This window comes from Condylostylus longicornis, unplaced genomic scaffold (assembly GCF_029603195.1).
Source record: "Condylostylus longicornis isolate FDR11 unplaced genomic scaffold, ASM2960319v2 ptg000009l, whole genome shotgun sequence".
Lineage (NCBI taxonomy): Eukaryota > Metazoa > Arthropoda > Insecta > Diptera > Dolichopodidae > Condylostylus > Condylostylus longicornis.
Window position 1 is genome coordinate 5078171 of NW_026577978.1, and position 26144 is coordinate 5104314.

A 26144-nucleotide genomic window follows, 5' to 3' on the forward strand; every position below is an offset into this window, starting at 1 on the left:
AAAAAAATATTAAGGAAAATAAAAATTCATCTACTAAATTGATCTTTTCAAATTACATGACCGTATACAACTATATTATATTGCATATAAATATAAAATACATACACGTATACACAATATGAATCGTACATTGTCCCGATTCTATATTAAGGGAAAAAAAACAGTAGTTTATTGTTTTAAAAGTGGAAAATAAAAAATCTCATAAATGATTGGATATTGAATGATATTGAACTGTCCAATATTAAGGTATTGCTTTGTATGGAAATAAATCTGTATATCAAAAGAGTTGCATCCCCATTTTCATCCATTTCAAATGTGAACTAGATGTCATTTTGTAAATACGCTATTACAAAAACGTAGTCAGCACCAAACATTCTTAATTGACTGCCTTTTCTATTTTTGAAATAAATACGTAAATTTCATTCTTGAATTCAAACTGGTTTCCTTCCTCGCATCGTTTGGTCATTTTGTAACAATTCCTGACTTTGTATGTCTTGCTTCATTAATTCGTGCAGCTAACCAATATTACAAATTTCCCAAAAATTCGTTTACCGAGACATTTTCCATTAAGCTTTTAATTCGAATGAAACTATCATATTTGACCATATTCTATTGTTAAATTTTTCTTCTTTCTAATAAAATTTTTCTTGATATTAGTAAATGTCTCCGAAGTTTATTTCCAACTTTTCAAATTTGCTGCCAAGTTACTTTTCGATTTTGTATACGTATCAACCGGAGATTGTAATTTGCATTTTCAATAATAAATATTTTATCATTTTTTTACATAATCCGTGAACTTTAAAATATTGGTCATAAATTGCGAGTATTAACTATTTTTTAATAAGAATTTATTTAAAATTTCCCTTTAAAGTGTAAGAAAATTTTAAAAATTTTTCATTGCCTTTGAAATTTAATCAACAAATGAAAAATAGGAAGGATATTCCAGGTTTTCCTAAAAATATGCAATTTGCAAAAATTGCATAACCATCGCTTTATAAAAAAAATGAATAAAACGTTCCCTTCCTGAGTCAGAATTAAAAATTTATGTTAAAAGAAATTTGTATAGGAAATTAATATGTTTTATATAAAAATTATGTTTTATAAATACAATATTTTATGCCCTATTTGTTATATTTATTCAAACTATATTTTAATACAGTCGAATCTGCGTAACACGAACCACCATCATACAATAAAATTAGTTCATTTCAGTGATGATCTATCCTTGATGGTTTAAGGGTTAAGAAAAGAAAATTTAATATGGTACAAAATGAAAAAAAAAACTGTTTCTATAATGAATGAAAAGCTCGTCTTCCTGGAGTTTGTACTATAAATGTTCGTCTGTAACATAATTATTAATAAATATTCAATTTCCACAATATGAATTTTGAGGTTAACTACAATTTTTTAAATATGCTGTACCTAAAACAAGTTCAAATATATAATTGGACCTAATATAAATAATGACCTTAAAATCGTTCTATAACATTCTTATTCTCTAATTGATTCTGTTATATACTTATACCAACCGGTAAAATTTTATAATTATAAAAAAAAAATTTAATATAATATTATTAGAGATTGAGATTTTGTAACATAACCTTATAGAATATATATAAAATCACTGAAGGACATTAAGGATTACTTTTTAACGATCTTATAATTTTATTGTGATTTTTTTCTTTTTTATATTTTTTAAATTTCATTTCTTATTCTTTTTTATTAAATTTTTTCTCTGTTTTTTTTTTTTCATTTGCAGGAAAAAAAAATATTTTAGAGCATCTGAGTACCTTATTATACATGAAGTACCTATATATGCGGATATAAGTGGAATACGTTCAACAATAATATTATATTTTTCTCCTTCTATATTATTATACTTTGAATGTTTATACTTACAAATGTGTATATGTGCAATAATAACAATATTAAATTTTACTCTTGAATACGACGGCGAGCACATGTAATCTATTCGTTTTTAAATCGTTTATTTTTTTTTTTTTATTATTATTTTTTTATTTTATTCTCTTTTTTGTGCTCTCTTGTTTTTTTCTTTTGCTTCAAATTTAATAACCATTATACATGTGTGTAATTTAAAAAAAAAATAAATTAGAAAATAAAAAATTGTAATAACTATTTTATAATAATAGTAATAAAAGAGAGAGAGAATAAAAAAAAGAGAGAAAAACTTAATATATAAAATTGGTGATTTAGTGAAATTATATACTGTTATACTGGTGTACGGTACGATAGAAATATGTGTAATAAATAATTGAATGGTATATACAGAAATAAATATATATTATTAAAAAAATATAACAATAATAAAAATATCTAAATAGCACAAATAATATGAGTTTCAAATATAATTTTAAAATATACAAGATAATTGAATAGTGAATTAAATTTTATGTGTATAATATAAAATATATGTATGAAAATCGAATAATATTGTAAATAATATAAAATTCATTAACAAGACTAACGATATTTGAAGTTAAAATAAAATTTAGAGTCTGAAAACCAAAAAAAAAAAATAAATATAATAAAATAGAGTGAAATAAATTCGAAACAAAATTATTAAACAGCCGATTAAATTTAAAGTGAATAAAATAAATATTTAAATAACAAATAAATAAATCAACTTGTATAACAATATAAATTTTTAAAAAACCCTACATAATATCTACATTTTTTCGTATATATATAAATGGGTATACATAATATGCAATAAGCTTTAAAAAATAATATTAATTTTAAAAAAATAAAACCATAAAATATTGAATGAATTGATTACAAATCTAGGCGAAGCAACAAACAAAAAAAAAGGATACAATACAAAATTAAGGAAATGGATTGGAAAATAAATGAATTGATTTTTTGTTTTTTTCTTTTATTTGGTTATATATTAGAACCAATTAGTAGCGCTAGACAAAGTAAGTATATACAGATCTAATTAATTATATTTTTTCCATATATTCTTTTTTTAATATTTTATAATAAAATTTATTATTAAATATGTAAGTATCCCTGGCTTCCATATTGTTAAAAAAGAAAATGATTTCGCAGCAATGTTTCATGTTCCATATTGCATTTAAAAAGCTTTTGATCATGTAGTATATTTAAAAATTCAAAAAAGCAGAGAAATTTCCTAAGCTTTTTATAAATTTTGTTTAAGCTGTGCTCTACTGCCACTGAATGTAAAATTTAATAAAATCTTTCTGCTTGTTAACATTATTTTGGCAATCTATAGTAAAAAATCTTAAAAGCTAGGTTTAACGAGAAAAAAAATAGAGTTGACCTTGTCAACTCTGTGATACCCGTACGAATTTGTTATCATATGTGCGAGTAACTAATGTGCCATAACTAACTATGGGGCAGACTATGACTTTAAGTTGCCGTATTACCATATTAATTTATGCAAAATTTCACTGCTGTGTTTTCAAAATACTGTGTGTGGCAAACTGCTATTGAAGTTGTATGGCAGCTACCAGAAAGAGCCAAGCAATTTTAACAAATTTTATCAAGCACATCGGCCTTACTAATATACTCACTTGAGTGAAATCTCAATATCACAGCTTTTATAGTTTCTGAGATATAGCCAAATAACTTTTGAAGTTGTATGGCAGGTACCAGAAGGAGCCAAGTAATTTCGACGACTTTTACCAGATACATCGGCCCTACTAATAAATTCGTTTGTGTGAAATTTCAATACCATAGCTTTAATAGTTTCTGAAATATAGTCAAATAACTTTTGAAGTTGTATGGCAGGTACCAGAAGGAGCCAAGTAATTTCGACGACTTTTACCAGATACATCGGCCCTACTAATATATTCACTTGTGTGAAATCTCAATATCACAGCTTTTATAGTTTCTGAGATATAGCCAAATAACTTTTGAAGTTGTATGACAGGTGCCAGAAGGAGCCAAGTAATTTCAACGACTTTTCTGGGGCATATTGGCCCTACTAATATATTCGTTTGTGTGAAATTTCAATACCATAACTTTTATAGTTTCTGAGATATAGCCAAATAAATTTTGAAGTTGTATGGCAGCTACCCGAACCGGTACCCCGATCATGTCCAATTTAAATAGGGTTCTGGCACTTACTACAATAAATCATTTGTGAAAATTTGGTGAACTTAGCTCAATTAGTTTTTGAGTTATCGTTCGGACGGACGGACGGACGGACGGACGGACGGACGGACGGACGGACGGACGGACGGACGGACGGACGGACGGACGGACAGACAAAGCTAAATCAACTCAGAATTTGACGCTGATCAAAAACATACACTTGAGTCTATATCTAAGACCGTTATTTCTTAGCGTTACAAACGGTAAGGCAAATTTAGTATACCCTTCGAACATACGTTCGTACGGGTATAAAAATGGCTTAAAAATTTTGTTCTTTAACAATGTAGAACTTATCCTATATATTGTATATAAAATTTCTATTGTAATAGGCGAAAAAAAATTTTAATATCAACAATTATTAGATTAACCCTTAATCACTTACTAATGGACTAATAGTATTTTCTCATCAAAACGTGCCTAACATTTTGGCTTGTTTTTCAAAATTTAATTTTTTTTTGTTTAAAGCCAAAATTTCCTCAAAAAATAAATTGGATGGCACGAAATTTTCTCAACAAATAAATTTAAAAAATAATTTGTGAGACTAGCTATGTATTTTTGTGTTTCTTTTCAGCTGACTAGCTGATGTAAGGTGCTTTAATACAAAAATATTTTGTTAAAGTTTATTAAACTTACAATCAAATAATTAATTATGAAATTGATATAATTTCAAAAATAGACGACAAAATAATATTATTAGAAAATTAGAATTATCAATAAGTTCTAAATCGACATTTTAATAAAAGTTTATCAATGTCAAATTTTTTATTCATACATACATAATATTATTTTCAAATGGGAAGGGGGTTATCACTATATTAAAATCGTAAATTATTTAATAAAATAATAAGTCGCATGATATTGTACACATGCCTTTGACTGTGATAGAATTTATTTTTGAGTCTTTAAAATTTATTATGAGTTAGAAATGAATCATATTCAGATAATACAGAAAATTGTAAACTTATATTTTATACACACATTTACATTTGAAATCTTCAAAATTTTCTGTAATGCTATATATTTTGTTGCTATAGACAATATAAAACACTGATTATTTAAAATATGAATAAGAATTATATTGAAATTAGAGGTGAATAATCGGTATTAGGCCAAGTTCATATAAAAAATCTTGAATTTTGAGAACTTTTCAGATGAAATTGCTTGTTATATTTTATTATAATGTTACAAGTACATATATTAAATTATGACATTGACATTAAATACCAAATTTATAATAGGCATGGATTTTATCAAAAAAAATTTGCGGAAAGCAAATTTGATTACATTAACTTCAAACTTTAAAATTCAATGCTCAATCTGGAGGGAGTTTTGAAAATTTTGATAATTTTTTATTTATTTATTCATTGCCAGGTTTTATACCTCCAGGTTTATCGATTTTTTTGTTTCTTTAAAGGTTAAGGATTTTGTTTCGATTAATTTAAATTTAAAGGAAAATGGAAAGAAAAAAAAATTTTTGAAAATTTTAAAATGAAATACTTTAAAATATGAACTTATACTCTACATTCTTACATATATAAAAAACCTACAAAAAATTATTGAACAAAATTTCTAAAAATCTTCTATTTATTAATTAAAACCCTTTTTATTTTGCAATTCTATTCTACTAACTCTCTTTTTAATGGATTTATAGAATTGAAACACGACTTCTAGAAGGTAGGCGAAAATTTGCTCGAAATTGGTTTATGCGGCTCGACCAATTTCGTGTAATTTCCCAGTCCGTAATTTTCTAGTAACAAAATGGTTTACCTTGTATTAATTTCAAAATTTTATTCTGCTTAGTAACATTAAATTAAAATAATTTTAAAGTAATATTAAATTGGTTTTTGCAGCTGAACTCCATACTGTAAAACCATACTTAAGAATCCCTGAAAATAATTTTCTTTTGATTTTTAAGAATTTTGACTGCTGCTCAAAATTTGTTAGAAGATAGAGAATAAATTGAAAAGTTACCATTTCTATTTAAATTCATCAAGTTATATATCCTATAGTTGTTACCAAAAATTAAAAAGAAAAATTGCAAATGAAAATATTTTGTAAAAGCTGCAATATTATGAATTACACGACAACATTTAAGTATGTGCTTATCCATAGTCTAGAATATAAAAATAATTATAATTTTAAATAACTATAATAAAAATTTTTTTGAAATAAAATTCTTTTTTTGTGTTACACAATACTCTTATAAAAAATTACTTTTTGTTTTTTTTTTTTTATTTTATTTTAAAAATAAATTAGATCCTTTAAAAGATCCAAAAATATGTGGAAGACCAATATGTGATTTAGATACAGATAAATTTCATTGGAATAATAAAATACGTTATAAATATGATTATATGGTACATATACGTACTGAATTTAGTGGTAGCGGTGATAATACATCAGATTTATATTTAAAAAGTAAAATAAATTTAATATTTCCAACAAAATGTGAAGGTATTTTAACAATAACAAATGTTGAATTACGTGAAATATCAACAATATCATTAAATAATAATAATGATAATAATAATAATGATGATGATGAAACACCAGTATATGATTATAATAATTATGATTATGGTGAACAAATAATACCAGATACAACAATAGATTCAAATTTAAATAAAAATTTAGATACAACATTACATAATAAAAGTTTTGATTTAGCAAATTCATTAGAAAAATATGATTTAAAATTTTCATTTCATGATGGTTTAATTAGTGAAGTATGCCCAGATCAATATGAACCAATATGGGTATTAAATTTTAAAAAAGGTATTATAAGTCAATTACAAAATACAATGTTACGTTTTGATGTTGATTTAAATACAACTGAAACTGATATATCTGGTATATGTAATGTTGCATATAGTTTAGAAGGTGCTGATGGTACAAATGTATTAATTAAAAAAATTAAAAATATTGATTCATGTCGTAATCGTATTAAAATGCAATCAATATTACAAACAACACCATATCATTTTCGTGATGATAAAGTTATATGGCCTATATTAAATTCAAATAGTTATTGTAATGTAAGTATATTTTATCTATATAATATTATATATACGAACATATTTATAATATTAAATAAATTTTTGAAATTTTAATTAACAATATACTAAAAGATTCTCTTTGTGCTATTTAAAAATAATCATCTTCTTCTTAAAAATTTTATCCTGGCCTCATTATTTTCTATTATTTGTAAAATGAGAGAAAAAAGTGCTCTTGTGTATGCAACAAGAAAATTCAAATTAAGCTTAATTATTATGTTAAATGAGAGAGAACTTCTGAGAATATCCTTTAATATTCCATAAATTATTTGATTTAATAAATTCACTTTAAATTCTTAGTAATTCCGAGTCGCTATGATATTTGATGATTCACTTCATTTTACTAATTGCGTAAATTCTAATATTGTTATATCTAATATTAGCGATTAAATAATTTGTAAATATACTAAAAATTTTAAAGGCAAATTTTACGAATACCAATCAATTAAAATCATCACCATCTGAGTATATCTATCGGAATATTAAATGGAAAGTGCAATTTTTTATGAAATTCCCACAAAAAAATTAAAGATCTTATTTGTGGAAAATATTTATTTTTTTTTAAAAGGTACTCGTAAATGAAATCAAACTCGTATTTAATACTAAATATGCATTTCTTTTGAATTATTTTTTAAATAGCCTTTGTATGCAATTGTATGCAATTGTCCTTTGCTCAAAAATGTAAAAGCGCAAACTATTAGAGAATAGATTCATATAGTTTAATTATTAATAAGCCCAATGTTATTTCGAGAATATCTAACTTTTAGTATTAAAATTTGAGATTATTTAAAGGATTGGAAATTAATTATCATACCTTGCTTTTGAAATTTTATGATTGAAAAATTATTTTAAATATTTAAATAAATTGAAATTTAAAATAGGTAATAGATTTATACTTCAAAAATGTTATATTTTTCTTATATACACAAAGAGAAATTAAAAATTATTTAATAGTAGGAAAAGAATCTGCTAGGGAATTGAAATTTGAAGAATTCATAATCTTACTTCATTTTCTTGTCTGTCATCTATTTTAATTTTGCGAATTATTCTTCAGATTACTGTTGATCATAATATATATCAGCAAGTCAACTGTCATGAAAAACATCAACTAATACCATTTTCACATAATACAAGCGGTGCCGTTACTGAAACTTATACGAGATTAATTTTGGAGAAAGAAGAAACAATTAAAGCGGACAGTTATGATCCATACAAGGATGATGGTAAATTGAGGAAGAAAATTAATACATTAAAAATTTTTTTTTCACATCTGCTTTAAAAATTTCTTGTAGAAAACGTAATAAAAAGACGCTCCATGTTACTCTTTGATCATACCCCATCATTAAAACCAACACATGGTGAAATTAGAGCATCTCGTGATTTGCTGAAGAAAATTTGTGATCTTGGTTTTCCAAATATTCAGCGTGAATTCATTGAAACTTTTACGAAATTTTTGGAAACAACACGCCTTCTGTCATATAAAGCATTGCATCAACTACTTTTAAGATCAGTTAGTGTTTGCGAAAGTGGTAATGGAAGGTATGATTATTGTGGTCTACGAAATCCATTCTTATAGAACCTTTATATTTTTATTATTTTGTTTGTTTTTTTGATTTTAGAAACCATGTTCTAGAAAGTCTTCCATATATTGGAAGTACTGCATCTTACCAATTAATGAGAGATGAAATTATTGGTGAAACTGTACCAAAAGAAACAGCACAAAGTTGGATGACTTCAATGTCATTTTTATTGAGACCCGATGAAGAAACTTTAGAAACATTTTATACTTTACTTGAGTATGGTAAAAAGAAAATTAATCCTGAATATACATTAGGTGCTTCAGCTGTTGTACATACATTTTGTCGTCATAATAGTGATTGTAATAAAAATGAAAAAGTATTGAAAATTGTACGGAAATTGGAAGAAGAGTTTTCAGAATTATTACAATCAGATTTAAATGAGAGACGGGTACATGAGCGAATAACAATTTTATTGAAAGCAATCGGTAATATTGGTGTTATGACAGAAGATTTTGAAAATAAATTGAAAAGTTTAATTCTTATGGAGGATAATTTAACAACTGAAACACGTCTGGAAATTGTATTAGCATTTAGAAAATTCGATTGTAATAAGAATAAAGATTTCTTCTTAGATATCTATAGAAATTTTATGCTTAATTCAGAAATAAGAATTTTAAGTTATCTACAAGTGATGAGATGTCCCGATTATTTATCAATAAATGAAATTAAAAGAGTACTTGAAACAGAAGAAATTAATCAAGTTGGTTCATTTGTTTGGTCGCATCTAAAAAATATTGCAAAATCAGCATCACCTGTTCGAGTTGAAGCACAAGGTTTATTAGCTGACGACGACTTGGGAAACAAATTCAGAATGGATATCAGAAAATTTTCAAGAAATTACGAATATAGTTTGTTTTTTGATGAATATAATTTTGGTAAGTTCAAATTAACAAAAGTATTTTGAATTTGGAAAATTTTAAAATTATTGCTTTTTTTGGTTTGTTTCACTAAACAGGTGCCGAAGCTGAATCGAATATAATTTTTGGTACCGATTCTTATCTTCCGAGGATAGTAAATTTGAATTTCACAGCTGATCTCTTTGGTGAATCGGTAAATTTCTTTGAAATCACCGGGCGAGCACAAGGTTTTGAACAATTCATTGTATCTATATTTGGACCAAAAGGGCCACTGAATTCTGAAGTTGTTCGTAATAAATTCAAATTTTTGAATCGATTTATGGGTGATGATAGCTCTGAAAATTCTAATGGTAAACTATTTTTTTAAATTTTTTCTAGGACAAGTTATTGATCTAGTATTTTACAGAGGATTTCTTGGATTTTGAAAAGTTACGTTTGAAGCGAACACCCATGCAAAATGAAGAAGATGAAAATTATAATTTTGAAAATGACGATAACGATAAAGATCCTGAGAAAGTGAAAACTCATGATCGTGAAATACATAAAGAAGTTGATCAATTGGGTTATAAATTAAAGTACGATCATGGACATCCGAGAGCAACATTGGGTCTTAGGGTATTTGGTAATGACTTACGTTACATATCAGTTGATGGAATGAATGAAGTTATGGGATTAGCACAAAAATTGAATCCATTTTTAATAGCTGCTAAAATATTATCTGGTCGTGAAATAACATATTCTCAATCGGGTATATTTTTGGATGCATCATATAATGTACCATTAGCTGTAGGCTTGCCATTAGGCATTAAAGCATTTGGTGCTTCATCGGTTGATTTGAGAATGTCTGGGAATTTGAAACGATATGAAAATGAAGGTGATTGGAATTTTGATATTCAAGGTAAAATTAAACCAAGTGTTTCTGTTGATGTATTAACAACAATGGAATCAGATTTTTACTATGCTGTATCTGGTATTAGAGTCAAATCAAATTTATATTCAAGTTCGCATTTAGAAACAAATGTTAAGGTTCGTGGATCCAAACTTGTATCTGTATCATTTAGTCTGCCCCAAGATAAAAATGAGATATTTAGCGCAAAATCAGATTTAATTGTATTTAAATATGGTGAAGAATTACAACAATCTGGAATTGAAAGGCGTTCATCTAATACAACATGCACGTGGCCAATATTGGATAGTGCTTTAGGTTTAAAAGTATGTTCGCATTATAGTCTACCAGATTTGAGTAATGCTACTGATGTAACATATCCTGGGTTATTATTAAGTGGACCAACAAATATTCGTATGTACTTGGAAAAGACTGATTTAAGTATTAAGAAATTTGTATTAGAGTATCGGTGGGATCAAGTTCAAGAAACCACTACTGGTTCGTTATTATTCTATACACCAAAATCAGTAGTTACAAGAATACTAACCGCTAATATTACAAAAACACCAAATGCTTTGAATGGATCTCTATCATTTGTATTAGGTGATAATTCATATTCGGCTGTGGGTCATTATAAAAATGATCCTGTTGACCAACGATTTGAATTTTTTGTTGAAAGTAATGGACAAAAAAATTTGGCACTTTATGCGAATATGAATCGAACAGAAATACGAAATGGCTACTTATATTTGCCAGAATTTAAGTTATATGTCAATGAAGCTATTATTGCTGGTTTGTCAGGTACATTGAAAATTAGTGGGAAAAATGGTATAAAACAGAGCGAAATTGATGTGTTATTTGAAACAAGAAAATTACAAGCACGTTTATATGGATATGTGACAGAGAGTGAAATTAAAACATCTACCAAACTTAGATTAGATTACAGGGTAAGTTCATATTCTATTTACATTATTACTACTTGAAATAAAATTCACAAATTTTGTATTTTTTGTTAAAGTTTGAGGAAAATGAGAAAGAAAAAATCGAATTTGAATCAGTGTTGGAAAATCGCAGTAAAAAATCTAGAACTGATTATAAGGGCAACGTTAAACTGGTAACATCGGCATACCCCAAATTGAATTTTGCTGGTAGTCTATTTTGGTTATCTGTCTTAGCACATACTGAATGCAGGCTAACTTATAATAACGCACCAGATTTAATAGATAAATCTTACAATACTGATTTAAGATTAGTGTTCATAAAAACTGAGCCAGATGTTTATGCTGAACGACTTGGGAAAACTATGACACTGGCCAAATTTGAAATTTCGAGATTAAAGGCTAATATCGATTTTGGTTGTGGAATTAAGTAGGTTATTAATTTTGTTTAGAGTTTTGAAAAATTTGCGATTTATTAAAAAACTATGTTTATTAATAAAGGTATGAAGAAATCGAAAAAAATGGAACTGCTCATGCAATCAGTACTGGATTGCGTTATGCTCCAGGTAAAGAAGTGACTGGAAACTTCTTAATTCATTTCCCGAGGAGAAATTTGTTTGCGATAAATACGTTTGTAAATATTACTGTACCTGATTTCGATTCAGCAACTATGCAATTAGGAATAAATGAAGTTAGAGTAAAAGACTATAAGGTAAGCACTTCTAACATTTTTTTGCAAAGAAGCTAAAATTCAAGTAGCATACATCCATGTTAATAGTTTGATTTCGCTGGAACTTGGTTTACAAATCATTCAATCTCTATTGATGGAAATTTCAAAGACAATAGTACACGGAGTCATGTAATTAAATTCCTAAAAGTTGTTGTACGCAGCCCATCTTTTGAAGAAATAACAGCTGATGTTGTTTATAGAAGAAGTGCACTTGAAATGTTTGTAAATGTACGTGGAACTTATAATAAAGATCCTTATGGTATAATGATAAAATATACCGGATTAAATAGTGGTCAAAGAAATACATATTTGGAATTCAAAAGACGCGAGGAAATATATTGGTTATCAGCTAAATTACTGAAAGATGTTAATAAATTGTTACAGATTGATATACATTGGGACAAGTAAGCCTAAAATTATAATTTTATATAAATTATTATAGAATCTATATTTTGCTTATTTATTTGCTTATTAATGCTAGGGCCCGTGATATAAATGTTAATGTTCGAGCAGTTTCATTACCTTTACGAAAAGAACTTTCTGTAGAATTAAAATGGGACGCAAATAGAGACCCAAGTCAAAGACTTGCCATCCAAGCACAATATAATAATCCACGTTATAGAAAATATGATGCAAATTTTATGTTAACATATCCTGAGAAGACGCTTAGTTGTGGTTTTGATGTTTATACTGGCGGTCCGAACTATTATGGTCAAGGGCGTGTTAGCTGGAATGCTGACGAAGCAATAATTGTAAACTATGATGCTGGTTTTATACCAAAGCCCGATGGTTCGGAATATAATAGTTGGGGAAAAATTGAAATAAATACACCGTTTGACGGATGGCGTCGTAATCATGGTAAATGTGGACTATATATTGCTAATAATTTAATATTGGCTAATAGTTCGATGCTGTGGGCTGATAACCAAGATATAAATGTAATATATAAAAGTAATTATGTAGCTGATGACAACGAAATGAAAGCTGAAATAAATTTTGCAGTTAACAGTACCATATCTGATGTACCTACAATGAGTTCCCATTTCAGGCATAGTCAAACAATTAAAAGAGTTTATACTGATGCAGATTTTAGGTATAAAACATCAAGTAGTAATGATTTGCAAGTTTACAGCATAAAATCGGACTGGGATTTTGATCAAAAAGATAATTATAAAAATATAACTGGTAAGTATGCAAAGTGATAACGATTTCTTTCAATACATTCGTGAGGTACATCCTTGATTCTTTAATATATCCTTAAAATAAATTTATTTTATTTCCAAAACAGGAAAAGTTAGTTTAAGAAGTCCTTTTGAAGGATATCAGACTGGTAATTTAAATTTAAAAATGAGTATCAATGATATACGCAAAATTCAAGCAGCTGCATCATTAAAATTTGAAGATAAAAGGTTTACTTTAGTCTTAGATGGCTATATAAAAAAATTCAATGACAATATGTTACAAGTTAATATAACAACACCATTACCAAAATTTCCAACAATAACGGGACGTTTTGGTTTTATTGAAAGAAATCGTCATGCAGTTACAATGTTAACATCACCTGGTGGTTCAATGGGAGCTGAAATAATGTTGGCAATTGATTCAATTGCTGATTTTGATATACAGTTCAATTTAGCGACACCAATAGAATCGTTCCAAAGAGTATTATTAGTAGCAAAATTAAAGCCAGATACTATGGACTATCGTGGTGGTTTAAATGAAGTTACTCTTGGTTTTACTGGAATTTGGCGTTATGTGAATACTACTGACATGGAGTATTCATACAGGGTATTTACACCATTAAAAAAATTTGAAGAAAGTGGTTTAGTCTTTAAATATTTGATGTCAAGTGAAGAATTTTTATTAAACGCTTACGGGAGATTTTCAACATACAAATTGGGAGTACTTTTGAATGGTAAACCTTTTCCACGACTAATAACTGAATTAGATACAAAAGCATTTGATGTACAGTTAACGAATGATCCAGAATTTCAAATAGCCCGACCAGATTATATAGACGAAGAGGAAGAGAGCGATGACGACGATGCTGAAGAATTGTTTAGCTACATTGGTAAAATTGAATTAGATACATTACTTTTCCCAACCATCAAAGGAATGATAGATATACAAGAAAATAGTGATTATTATTTTGTTCTCGGAAATCTTGATATACCACAGGGAAGAATAAGTTTCCAAGATAATGTTTTTTATCCAGATTATTTTCATGTTGAAAATGTATTGAAAATGAGTACGCCTTTTGAAAAATTCAAAGACATCAAAGCAAAGTTTGAATATGAAATTCAATATCAAAAATCATACGTATTTGGTTTGAAAGTTGCCAATAAAAGTCCAAATGATACCACAAAAGTTGGATATTTTGTTAATTATACAATTTTGAATGAACAAGACATTAGAACACGAGAAGTAGGTTTAACTATATATACACCTTTTGAACATTTTCAAAAAGTTGATTTAATGGGCTCACTTGAAATGGAAGACTATGCATATAAAGCTAACATTACAACTAGAACAAATGAAACAACCTTGTCATTAGCTGGCACATTAGAATACGATGAAGATAACTATATGGATATAACACTTGGTTTAGATCTTGATACAAAAGAGGTACCGAATTACGGTTGTTGGTTTCATGTTAAAAAAGATTTAAGTGGTAATGAGCACTCAATTGAATTTGCTTTTGATGTGCGTGAAAATTCTATTCCTAAAAATTTCAAATTTTTGACATTGTGGAAAGTGAATGGAACACATTTTGTTGATGGGCGTTGCCGTATCCAAACAAATATATTGCCTTTAAAAATAGCCGACTCATCAGTATTTATAACACGCAATCCAAATCCAATATTAAATTTTGATCTGAAACTTATTGATAGATATGGTAATAAAACAGAATACAAAGCAAGAGCCGACCGTAAGCGTAATGTTGTAAATATCGATTTAAATACACCTATAAAAAATTTTGAAAATATATCAATGTATGGTTTACTAACAAAAGCTAAAATGCCGAATGATTATACATTTAGTGGGAATTTATCAAGGAATTCAGAAATTTCCGATATTGATGGAACTGTATCATTTTTATCTGATTTTCCAGTTAAAGTTTATTTAAATAACAGACCAAAAGTTGGACCACCGGGTGTTATTGAATTTGAATTGAAAAGTATTAGTGAAAATTATGCACAAACATTCCGTTTTAATTCAATTGAAAATGGTAAAATGTGTCAGATATCGGGTGGTTACACCGTTTACAGTTTACTAAATTGGGAAGTTTCAGTTTTGGTACAATCAACACAACCAGAAATTTCTAGAATTGTTTTCAATACAAAAATTAAACCGAAATCTAAATCACACTTTGAAGGACGTTTTGATTTAGAAACACCTTGGCGTCATTTAGGTATTGAAACTGTTCGAGGTTTAACTAATGCTGAACTGACATCCGAAAGTGGCCGTGTCAAAACTGAATATGAAATTGAAAATTATAAAGGTAAAGGAGATTGTACATGGACATTTATAATGCTTGAAGATATGCAAATTGGTTTAGAAACCGAAATCGAACGTATTGATACACCAAGTGAACCAAAAATAATGACAGCCTATTTAATGTATATTAATCCGAACAGAAATTTTCAAAGATTATTATCTGGTGGAAAATTAAATGTACATTCAAAATGGATTTTAGATGTGAATGGTACAATAGCAGTTTCATCTGGTAAAGACATAAGATTAGGTTTAGCAGCAAATCTACCACAATTAATATCAAATGATACACATCGCTTTGGTATAAGATATCGTGGGAATTTACTTGAGCAGGCCGCTAATAATTTTAAAGAACCAATTGATGTTTTTGCTGAAGGAAAATATGAAGCAAATATAAAACAAACTAAATATTTAATAAAAGGAAATTTCCGTAATGTTGCTGATATTCAAGGTATGGGACATATTGAATGGGGTGCAATAAATCAATTCCAAGTAATTGATGGCGATTTCCAAATTTTATTAAAAGATAAATTGAGAAAAGAATTTTATGCAAAAGCAACAACACCATATTATCAAAATGAAGAAACATTCTATGTAACAGGACATTACGATAATGTTGATCTTTATCATTTGCTACAGTGAGTATACAGCTTTAACAAAACATTTATAAGGTATTACAAGATTTTATAATTTTTAATTGTTTTATTATGTAGATGTACATTAAAATCACCAGCATCTAAGAAATTATTTGAAACTGATATGGCTGTTTTAAGTGCAGTTAATATGAATGGCTTTGTTAATTCAACTATACCGTTCTTTAAATTAGATTGGTTACGTGGTGATTTTAATTTTACAACACATGGGTAAGTACACAAATATTGTATACAAATTATCAAATATCCTAGAACAGTCTCTCGTTTATTAATTTGTTCATTTAATTTAATTCCTTTCCAAGCTGTATAAAAAATTTAATTAAAATATGTAAACAAATTCTTCATAAAATTAAGATGAAGAGTAAAATGTTTTTCAACTTTTCAGAACAAGTTTTCGAAAAATTACTTTTCGAATTTTCTTTTTTTTGGCAAAGTTTGTGTGATTAATGAAAAATTTAAAGAAATTAGAGATTTTTTTTTTAATTTTTATATTTAACATATAGAAACTCTCAGCCACCATTCCATATTCCAATTTTTCCATTCCATATTCTGACTATATGTATGTACATTTTAGCTTCAGAATATTTCATGTGTGTCTAAGCGGAAGCGTGTAAAATTGATAAGAAAACAAACTTTTTCCAAACTTACTCCAAGTTTTACATTTCCTCTTTTCTAAATTTTCTTTTAAATAAAATTCTTTCTTCTTAATTAAAATAACTTTGCCGGAAATATTTTATTTTTTTCGTATGCATGAATTTTTTTATCCTTTTTATTTTGTCTCTACATTAATTCTTAATTTCACTAATGTCATTAAAATTTTTTCAAATTTTTTTATGAAAAAATTAAATTTGGTAAATTTCTTTTTTTTTTTTTTGTTTTTCCACAGTGGCAGCTCATATCGTTATATGAAAGGGACATGGCCAACAAATTCAGCATTCTTTAAATCAAATAGTGATTTCGTATCACATAATTTGGATCGAGATCTTTCCGGTACAATAACAATTGATGTACCATTAACATCAAGACATCATGCTGATATTGATTATAAACTAGAAGAGAGAGAATTAATTAAAACCGGACATGCTAATGTCGTATATAATGATCGAAAAGTATTACAAGGTAAATACAATTGTAATTCAGAGCAAAGATCTGGCTTCGAAAAGGATATTATCGACATAACATTAGAAAATGAATTTAAACCATTAGGAATACATTATATTCATTCGAAAGAATATAAAGATGCAGAATTCCCGGATTATGTAAGTTTATAAATTTTCAAAAGCATATATAAATATGTGTTTATTTATAATACACAAAAATAAATTTTATTTTCTTTTCGAATTTAAACAGGATATGAAACATGCTGAAGTTTTTGAATTAAGAAAAGAAGATAAATTCAATTTAACTGGTGAATTGCATATAAAAACAACTGATTCAGGACAAGAATATAAAATTGTTGCAATTCATCCGAATCGTACAGTTATATTGAGTTCAGAATATGATAATCAGGATACTATATCAAAACAAAAATCAAAATTACAACTTAGTCCAACAGCATGGATCGCATACAATGTTATGGTTGAGAATAATACAACGGTAAGTGTTTTGTTTTTTAACTATTAGAAAAGATAAATATAAAAATTTTGAATTCATAATAATTTTTAAATAAAAATCAATTTTAAAATCAAGCCTACAAAAGAAAGTCAAAAATTCTATGCTGAACTTTCATATCCGAAACGTACTCTATCAGCTGATGGAACCTATTTTAATACTGATGAAGAATTTGACTCAAATATAGCATTAAAATGGACAGCAAATAAAAAAAATAATCGTGATAAACCTGAACAAAAAGTTATTAAAACCGGTTTTAATTGGAGAAGTGAACCATTAACTGGAATCGATCGGGAACATCAAACAGCAATGTTAACAATTGGTCATCCATCATTTTCAAAAGATATGACATTAAAAGGTTTCTATTATCGTAGTCCAATTGAATTATTGAAATTTGGTTTAAAATTAGATTATTCAAATGATCCTCGTCATTTACTTAATGTAAATGGTGTTTTAAGAGATGAATCACAACAAAATTCTGGAATTTATAATTTTTCATATAAATTAGATGCAGAACATAATATATCAGATTTTATATTAAATGTTCATGGTATAGCATCAGCAAAACCAGCTTATTATTATACATTATCAAAAGGATTATATAAACGTAGTTATTTTCCTATTAAACATGGTTCAATCTTAAGTAAACTAGATATTGTGAAAAAGGAGATTGAATATGAAAGAAAATCACCATATAAAGCAGTACGTTTTTGGATGTTACCATATGCAAATTATCCAATTTATGGTTTAAATGGTACAATATGGGATACACCGGAGGTTAATAGTACCGGTTTTCTATATGTTAATTTATTAGATAAATTTACAAGAATGGAAATTAATATGACTGAAGATGCATCACAAAATATACAGATGATTGGATCTATACCAGATGCGAGAAATGCATATTTTGATCTATGGAGAAATTATGAAGAAATTCGTATTATTGATGTTTCATCATATATTAAAATGAATCATTCAAGATTAGTAACAGGACAATTTCATTGGAGACCTAAAATGAAATCAGAATTGAAAGAGAAAATGAAACAAATTGGTGATTCATTTTATGATTCATTCTCTGATGGTATTGATTTTTGGATTAAAACAATTTATCAAGAAAGTTCTGATGTATTAAATGATGTTTGGTATCATACTAAAGAGCAGACAAAAGGTTTTATGACTGATATTGGGTAAATATTAAAAAATTTTCATTTGAAATTTATATTTTGATTGTATAATTTTAGAAAATAGCTATTTTTAATTTTTGTTTTTTTTTTGTGGTTTTACAGCGAATTACAAGTTTTAGAAGATGATATTACTGACTTTAGAAGATTCGTTAATAGCTCTTACGAGGCAAATGATTTTTATGTGAAAACTTTAGTTAATTTTACATTAACTGTTCTAGATGAATTAGCTATAAGAGATCATATTGAATCATTACCAAAAATTGTAAGTGAATTTTGGCAAGTAATGGGTGAATCTGGAAAAGCTTTAAGAAAAAGCATTTTATGGTTATTTGAAACGGTAAGAATTAGTAAAATTTTACTAATTTTATTTTTATAATACGCATAAAAATCAAAAAGATCTTATTTTATTGTGAATGTGTAATTGTTTTTCCAAGGGTTCTTAGTCAAAGTCAAATTAACAACGAACCAAAATATATAAATTTAATGGAGAACAGAATTGATAATTTTTAAATTTATGCTTTATATTTCCAGGTTAAATCTGCTTACCATAAAGCTTTGGAAATTATAACAAAATTCTTACATGGTGAATCATTTAATCAGTTATCGAAATTAATGGAAGCTGGAATCGAAAAATATGATAAATTTATTAAAGACTTGCATATTTCCTTTATAAAATATGTTCAAAATATATGGGTTAAAGGAACAGCTGCAGCAACAACATATTGGAGAATAATGTTAAAGAAATTAGAACCACACATATTTAGATTTATTCACTATTTAGAATCTAGTTTGTGGAGTTTCAGTAAAGAAATGTTTGGTAAGCCTCAACAATATCAGCGTATTTACATTTTACTTTATTAATTAAATTTTTATATTATTGTAAATACAGACTTTATATACAATCGAACAAGTGAAATTGCTGAATCACCTTATTATAGTCAATTTTCAAGAATAACACAAGATATTGATCATTTATATCATGATATAGAAGATAATGATGCTATTACCAATTTTAAAAAATATTCTGCTATTGCATGGGAATTTATTAAAGAAAAATATTTTAAATTGGTACCATTTGGAAAAGAATTAAATGAAGTTATAACTGAATTAATACATGAATTAGAAAAATTAAAAGATTTGGCACACGTTAAATTGGCATTACAAAAACTTAATGAAATTAAAATGAAATTACAATGGATATCAGAAGAATTAGAATTAGAAAGAAGAATACATCAATTATGGCGTTTAATACGTAATAAATTGGGTAAATATACGATGACAGCATTACAAACTGATGATATGTATCGTGAAGCAAAAACATTATTTGTATTTGATCCTGAATCTGGTATAATTGATTTACAACAAAAATTACCAATGTCGTGGCATGCATTTAATGAAACACCAAAATTTGAAGAAATTCCCGAATATAAAATGATTAATGATATACAAAATTTCTTTGGTGGTTCAAATTTCTCAATAATTGGTACAATTTATTCAATACGTTCGAATTTAGAACCAAAAACATGGTTACCACCATATTCAGGTAATTTTCATTATATGTGCTTTAATTTTTTTCTTTTTAAATTGATGTGAAAAATGCAAAATGATTTTTATTTAATTTTACGAATTAAGAATGCTTATGGCATTTTATGAATTAGAAATTCTTCCGAGAAAAGAGTGAATTGTAATTTATATGAAAATTGCAAAATTAAACCTGACAGAAGATCTAAAATAATAATTGATTGCTGTATAGCAAGACAAAATAACTGGAATCCTGGACATTATTTGAAATTCTCAATAACTATTTTAATTCATAAAAGACATAAAGCCCGTATTTACAAGGCCATTTAATGAATTTTTTGCTTTACGAAATAATTTTTCAGAAAGCAATTAAGAATGTTTATTCGATGAAGAATTATTTACAAAATAAAATTTGTGTTGAGAAACATTTTTTTGGTATTGGTTACCATTCTAACATTTTGAAAACTCCCAAAATTCTAAAATTAAATAAACTAACTTTAATATATTTTTCTTCATTCGCAATTCATTTCAATGTATTTCTCAAATGCCAACAAATTTTTATATTTCTAGCACACTCTTTACTAATCGGATCAAGACATTATATGACTTTTGATAAGAAATTCATTGGTTTACAAAGTGTTAAATATGATATTTTGGATAGATCAAATAATCAAGATAAATGCTCATATTTGTTAGCACATGATTTCTTCCAAAATAATTTTACACTATTATTGGAACCATCCGTAAGTGTTTGATTGATTGTTATTGAAAAAAATTAAGATTTTATTAATTATAATTTAAAATTTTCTTTTATTTGATAAAAGGTTTTAATTTATAAGGAACAAAAAATATTGACTCGAAAATTAACTTTGCTAACCGATAAAGAGCATATAGAAATTGATATTAATGCTGACGTAAGTTTCAAATAAATAAATATTTTTTGTATTACAAATAAATTAAAATATGTAATTCTATTTTAATAGTATGTCAAAATTGGTAATAATCCATCACCAACGTTACCAGTAAAATTAGGTGATGCTGTTATATATCGTGATTCCGATGTTGTTGTTATACATTCCGAACAAGAATTTACATTAAATTGTAATTTACAATTTGATTTATGTTGGCTTGAACTTGGTAGTTGGTATTTTGGACAAACAGCTGGTCTTTTGGGTACAATGAATAATGAACCATTTGATGATTTAACAAAATCTAATGGTAAAATAACAACAAATCAAAATGAATTTATAAAATCATGGAGTTTAAATGATTGCCAATATAATGACAATAAAAATTATAATAATAAAAATTTTATTAATAATAATAATAATTATAATGATAATGAAATTATACAATTATGTGATGAATTCTTTAAAAAAGAATATTTTGCAAATTGTTTTGAATTTATTGATCCGACACCATTTTATAATATGTGCATTGATATGGGTTCAAATTCAATAACAACTGTTTTAAAAGATAATCATCCGGCAAAGAAAGGTGCTTGTACAGCTGCATTAGGTTATATTGAAGCATGTGATGCTATGAAAATACCATTAAGAGTACCAGATAAATGTGTACAGTAAGTATACCTATTGTTTATTTGTCGCATAATATTTAATCTTAAACTCCCGAACCAAAAATAGAATACTGTCCATGAATCTTTGAATGGAGCCTGTATTCCTGACAGCTCTAAATATTAAATATAAAGAAAAAAGTATTTTTGTCTAAAGCGCTTCTCAACTCTTCAATGATTTCCACTCGGTTTTCATTTTATACACAATTTCACATAATTTTACCACACAACAATCCTTTATTTTTTAAAATTTAATTGAAAATTTCTTTTGTAAACTATGAATGCAAACTGTTTTTAAAAAAAAAATTTCTAAATTAATATTTCTCGTATTTTTTTTTCCAGTTGTAATTTATCTAATGGTACATATGTAGCTGAAGGAACATTTATTACATTAGAAGCTGATTCATTACCAGATAGTGCTGATATTGTATTTATTGTTGAAGCAAAACCATGTAATCATAATATAACACAATCAAAAAATATTATGACTGTTGTTAGTGCATTAGATAAAGAATTAAATGATGTTAAAATGAAAAATAATCGTTATTCTGTAATTGCATTTGGTGGTCGTTCACCATTTGATAAACCACGTAATATTGTACATAAAAATAAAGTTTTTACATCAGATATAAATTTATTAAAGAATTATTTTGATCATATTAATACTGATAATGGTTCAAATAATGATATATTTGGTGCAATATCAATTGCATCAAAATCAATATTTAGACCTGGTGTATCAAAAATATTTATATTATTACCATGTTCATCATGTTCAGCTAAAGATATGAAGGTAAGATAATTAAATTGAATTTGATTTTTGATTGTAAATTTATTTAAAGATTATTATATTTTTTTTCCCGGCATTGCCGAATTTATATGCATTGAATATTGTTAAAATTGTAAAAATTTTTACGGTCCGGTCAAATATATTCACAAACTATTGAAGATTTTAAAGATGAAATTTTCGTATTTTCATAATTAAAATGCTTCTTTAAAATTAAATGCGGTTTCAATCCGAAAATCTTACTTTATTAAGAATATATTTTGTTGAACAATGTCATTCTCTTTTTATATTGGTAAAATTATTGTGCGCCTATCGGCAGGCAATATTATACTTATTTAAAATCAAGCCGAATAATCTATTCTAAGATGATTTTTTTTAAAAGAGACTAAGAAGTATTTCATGGGAATATCTTTCAAGAATTATATTTTCTCAAAAATTAATTTGGTTTTTGTAATATTTTTAAAATATTTTTTTTGCTAAAGCAATTTTGCGTTCTTACTTATTGTAAGAATTGCAGTAAAATAAGGGACAACTAATGTAATTTTTCAAATTAAGTTAATTTTCAATTTTAATAAATTGTAAGGTCGTTCAAATTCCAAATTATATTTAAATTTCAAACTCATTTCATTACAATAATATTAAATGTTATTTTAATGTTGTTCTAATATCATAAAGGAAATCCTTACAAATTCCAATAATGATTATTATATAATTTCAATTACAATTAAATAAATTGATTTTTATTAAAAATTTTTTCCATTCTATATAAAATATTTTTTTCTTTTTCTCTTTTCATTTAATTTTATAATTTTATATATATATAAATAGTTTGATTATGCATCTGTATTACAATTATTACAAGAAGATGGAATACAATTACATATATTAATGGATCAAGAATTTACATTTGAAAAACATCGTTTAAATCGTGTATTCTTTGGTTTAGATCGTACATTAGCATATTCGAAACGTGACAATAAAAAATTTACTGGTGATGAAGAATTACGTACACATGTACGTTTAACAAAAGCTGGTCTTGGTACATGTACTGCATTGGCAATTGAATCAAATGGTTCTGTATTTACAGCTAAAAAATTAAAACCAGAAAAAACAAATCCAGTTAAAAAAATCTCATCTGTATTTGCGAAACGTGTCGTTAAAACCGCTATACAAAAAACATGTCAAATATGTGAATGTACTGGACATAATACTGGTATTGCATATATGACATGTACATCATGTGATTATGGTATTAGCGATTCAATAGCATACGATGATTTAGATTTCTTTGGTAATGATTTTAATTTTGATTGGGATGATGATATGGATGATAGTGATTTAGAGGATGTATTTACCGATGATGATACTGAGGATATTGATGATGATGATAAAAAAAGAAGAAAATAAATAGAAAGAGGGATAAAAAATTTAATAGATTTTTTTTTTTTTTTTAATTTTATTATTAATTTAGGTGAAACGACAACAAAAAAAAAACCAATATATTAGACGAATATTTAGAAATATATATATATATATACATATATATATATATATATATTATAATATATAATATATTATATACTTATAAGGTAAACATAAGTATATAAGCAAAATATTATATAAGAAGACAAAAAAAAATTCGATTACAAAAATAATTTTCAAAAAATATTATGTATGAATGTATATAAGAAAATAGGGATTTTGTAAATGTTTTAACAAAAAAATTAAAATTTAATTATATTATATAATAATAAAATATGTAAAAAATTAAAAAAAACAAAAAAATTATAGATATATAATAATGAGGATAATAATAATTATAATTAAAAAAAACCTTAGATTTTAAAAAAACCAAAAAAAAAAAAAGACAAAATAAGTGAAAAAATAAAAAAATTTTAAAATTTGTTTTTAATAATAATTTGGTTTTAATAAGAATTTGGTTAAATTTAAAGCCCAAGTCCAACTCATTCAATGAACTTTATTCAATAAATAGAGGAAATTACAATAATTACAGTGACTGAGACCGAGAGGCCCTTACTATCATCATTTCTTTAAACTTTTATACCATTGTAGGGTGGAAGTATGGGAGCCGATGAATAGTCATAGCAGAGCTGAATAAATTACTTAAAAATTGAAAAATTTTGAACCATTTTATTGTTGATTCCATTGGAGGCTTCTTTTTAAATGAAAACGAGGAACGTGTGTTCTATGACTTAATTGAATTTAACAAACTTTTAAGGTATTTGATAAAAAAATCTACTGTCTTTGAAAATAAAATTTCGAGCATCTTGTCGAAAATATAGAGAAGATTCCCTTTTAAAAAGTAGGTATTTGAAATATTACATGACAGAATATAACAGATTTCATGTAAGTTAAATATGCGTACATGCGATTAATTTCAACTAACTAAAGCAAAATTTTATGAAAATTATGAGCCCACTATAGGATTTTATAATTTGAGAAGCTTTTATTACTGAGTAATATTAAATATTATGTGGAAACAGAATAGTGATCCTAAAGCTGGTACTATAGTTTTTTTTTTGTTTATTTAAAAATTTAAGATTTTTAGGGAGAACCAAAATATTTACAGTAAAACCATTTTATATATGGAATTGAAAATTTTTCTGAGAAAACAAATTTGAGAAAAAAGATATAAAAGGTCGAAGATGTTCAAAATTTTAATTGATTATAATTAAAAAAATAATAATAATTAAATAAAATATTCAAAATTTTAGTTGAAAAATTATTTTTTATAAAAAATCTAAAAATTAGGACGAATTAAATTAAAAAAACCTCCGAATAACCAAGTTTTATAACATTGACACAAGTACATTATGATTGTTTTATAAATACCAATCGCAATTAATTTTCAATTTGAATCGTATTGCACCATTTTTTTCGTAATACAGTCAAATTTCAATATCTTGCACTCTCTATAAGATAAATTTTTTTTTAACTACAATTTTTTACTTTAACCAATTATTATTTTCTTTCTATTTTAAAAAAATTATTTAGTTTTTCTAACTAACTCGTCTTTTTCTCTATCTCAAATTTTATTCCGGCATTTATAGAGTTCGAGGCATAAATGTTCCACTGTACACACATTCTAACGCACAGAAAATAATTGATATAGTCTACT

General features: G+C 26.2%; 1 protein-coding gene across 1 annotated transcript; it reads left to right on the top strand.

Annotated features, from left to right (window-relative positions):
* The first annotated feature begins 1766 nt into the window (after positions 1–1766).
* On the top strand, positions 1767–24833 carry LOC129618631 (uncharacterized). The gene is made up of 24 exons (XM_055533489.1): positions 1767–2936; positions 6394–7172; positions 8245–8413; positions 8483–8729; positions 8810–9645; positions 9726–9977; positions 10034–11460; positions 11532–11881; positions 11953–12163; positions 12230–12585; positions 12663–13366; positions 13470–16314; positions 16390–16539; positions 17216–17588; positions 17680–17925; positions 18019–19127; positions 19227–19461; positions 19656–19941; positions 20014–20667; positions 21216–21388; positions 21470–21559; positions 21629–22224; positions 22561–23011; positions 23834–24833. The coding sequence occupies exons 1-24, from the start codon at positions 2852–2854 to the stop codon at positions 24410–24412; spliced, it is 13203 nt and encodes a 4400-aa protein (XP_055389464.1). The 5' UTR covers positions 1767–2851; the 3' UTR covers positions 24413–24833.
* The last annotated feature ends 1311 nt before the right edge of the window (positions 24834–26144 follow it).

Coding starts and splice junctions, on each gene's coding strand:
- LOC129618631 (XM_055533489.1), top strand. CDS start 2,852: ATGGATTGGAAAATAAATGAATTGATTTTTTGTTTTTTTCTTTTATTT. Junction 8,730..8,809: donor TGCGAAAGTGGTAATGGAAG/GTATGATTATTG, acceptor TTTTGATTTTAG/AAACCATGTTCTAGAAAGTC. Junction 16,315..16,389: donor GATCTTTATCATTTGCTACA/GTGAGTATACAG, acceptor TTTATTATGTAG/ATGTACATTAAAATCACCAG.